The sequence below is a fragment of the Montipora foliosa genome, chromosome 4 (assembly GCF_036669935.1).
Source record: "Montipora foliosa isolate CH-2021 chromosome 4, ASM3666993v2, whole genome shotgun sequence".
NCBI lineage: Eukaryota > Metazoa > Cnidaria > Anthozoa > Scleractinia > Acroporidae > Montipora > Montipora foliosa.
In genome coordinates, this window is record NC_090872.1 from 35892933 (window position 1) to 35895344 (window position 2412).

Sequence of the window (2412 nt, forward strand, 5' to 3'; positions counted from 1 at the left end):
ATAGTTTTGCAGTCTTTAAAAGCACTTCAAGCAAGTAAAAAAATGTTTCATAAAAATCAGACGTGGGTACCATGTAGCTTTTGGGTTCGAAGAAAAAACGCCGCTTAAGCTAAAACCTATACCACAATTCAACTCCATAACTACCAGGCATTACTCAGGGGCATGAAGGGGGTGTAGTTTCTAAAGAAACTGTGGTGCTGCGTCGGTGGGGAAGTAGTTGTAGACAAAAATTTGGTCTTATCAACGGAGTTGAGAATGTAAATTGGCCACCGTACAGAGATGCTAAAAGCTGACGTTTCGAGCGTTAGCCCTTCGTCAGAGCGAATCGAGGAATTGTGGGCTACGTGTAGTTTGGAGCTACGCTATTGATGGTAATGGCAACGTGAAAAATAGGTAATATATTAATTAAATAAAAAGCGTTCGTTAATACCGTGAGGATTAAGGGTGCCGATTTGGAAGATGAATTTTTGTTCCAGATTACTCAGGGGGGTCACGTTCCAGCTATATACGGCATCAAAACCGTCTCTAATCGATATCGATGGGTTGAACAAAACCCCTATTTTCGAAGTTCTGCCATGAAAAATGGGATTTCTCAAGCAACTAGGGCTTAGTCCCAAGCAACCCTCTGTGGACGACGGTCGACTGATCCACAGTGGCCCCATGGCCCTTAGCAACACTTGGGAACGAGGATATCTGAATCCCAACATGGCGGAAGATTAGTGTTGTTTTTACAGGAGGACATTTGCATTTTTGATATACCATTTTGACTTTTTGAGAGGCTATCAAAGCATGATCTGCAAAAACGGTGTTCCAGTGAGAAATGTGCCTAACCTTCACGAGGCCGGTATGTAATATTTGCGTTTTTTTTTTTCAATTTAATTATGAATTGAACGATATATTATATTAAAGTCTTGCTGTTCTCGACACCACGTAGAAATATCTTACGTCAAGTAAGCATTGAGGAAAGCTACGTAGGACAGATGTTGCGAAGTGCAGAGAATAGCATTGTGACTCTGAGTATTATTGTGTCTGTTTCGAATTTTTTTTTATTACAATTGCAAGCTTGATCGGCTTAAATCGAGTTTATAAAACTAGAAATATCATAAACAGGGGCCATGTAAAGAATTGTTGTTTTTTCTTTTTCCGAATTCATCAATATAATTATTTATTGTTGAATTCGACGCTTCTCTTCCGTTTTTAGATCTACAGGTACCCCAACCTGTCATGAGCATGAAAATTACAGCGACTTGAAACGTATTAACATTATATATTAAAATTGAAAACGAAAAGTTTGAGCGATTTTTAAGTGAAAGAAAAAATGCTTACTTTCCTTCATTTTCGGAGGTTTCTTGTCTTTGCTGTTGTAACCAATTTTTGAGAGCATTTATTAGTGTTGACCAGAAATACATTAAAGAGAATTGTCAAAATTAATAATCCTTGTCTTCTGTGTCTTCCTTCTCCGACGAAACCTTTCAAATAGCAAAAAGAGCAGTTTGTAATTTTCACTTTTTTTCATTTTTTTTTTTCATATTTTTTGCTTTCTGTAAGACCATATGATAATTTTTTTCCTGTTTATCAGCTTAAAATACCTACAGGTTAGCAATTTATATTCACCTCTGTTTCATTTTAATTTTTATGTGGAGATGCAATTTGCCTTTCAGCATTCTCAGGTGACATAAGAGAAGCCACGCAGGCGCTCGGAGATGGTCAGGTAAGCCAATGATAGATACTTGCACATAACAAACTCCTTTCATACCACCAGTGTCTGTCCTTCTCCATGTTTAATACCATGCCCCCTTTAACCCTCTGACTACAATGTATATCACCAAGTATCTGTGCAATTAACCTGCGTGACACTGGTGTTCGAAGGGGAAGGGAAAGGGAGAACTGTTGGGAGAACAAGGAGGTCACACGAGGAAGAAGGGAGGCAAAAATGTGAAAGTATAGAAAATGGTCGATAAAATTACTTGTACAGTAACTTGAGCATTCCTGTTTTATTTGACACTTATGTCAGAAAATTTTGACTCTACAGTATTATGTTATTTGCACTTTACAGTGGTCCATATCTGCCACAGCAAAACCTACTTGAATGTAGCTTTCAAAGTTACGATTCAAAGACCCAAAATTTCTACGCTATATACTACCAAGATTTTGTGTTTTTCCTGTTCATGAGCAAAAGGTTCTGCTCCACTTGTTTTCCTTTTTGCTGGACTGGTGGCAAAACACCTTCAATTGTAACTAATGCCACATTATCATCTGAGACCACGTGTCACCCTTTGCTCTTTGTTAAATGACTATAAATGCTACCTAACAACCATGCCAGCGGTGTAAGTGAAAATTCGAGCTTGCAATCATTTCATGGAAGGTACTGCATGGTCAAGGAGGGCACCCAAACCACAGGAAAGTTGCATG

General features: G+C 38.3%; 1 protein-coding gene across 1 annotated transcript in view; it reads left to right on the top strand.

The window, feature by feature from the left end:
- The first annotated feature begins 687 nt into the window (after positions 1 to 687).
- The window catches only part of LOC138000718 (ankyrin repeat domain-containing protein 54-like), an 8918-nt gene continuing 7193 nt past the window's right edge, over positions 688 to 2412 (top strand). Inside the window, exons 1-2 of the mRNA XM_068847335.1 lie at positions 688 to 844; positions 1662 to 1711. Coding sequence (XP_068703436.1) covers positions 790 to 844; positions 1662 to 1711 — 105 coding nt within the window. The 5' untranslated portion in view covers positions 688 to 789. The remainder of the gene's footprint in view (positions 845 to 1661; positions 1712 to 2412) is intronic.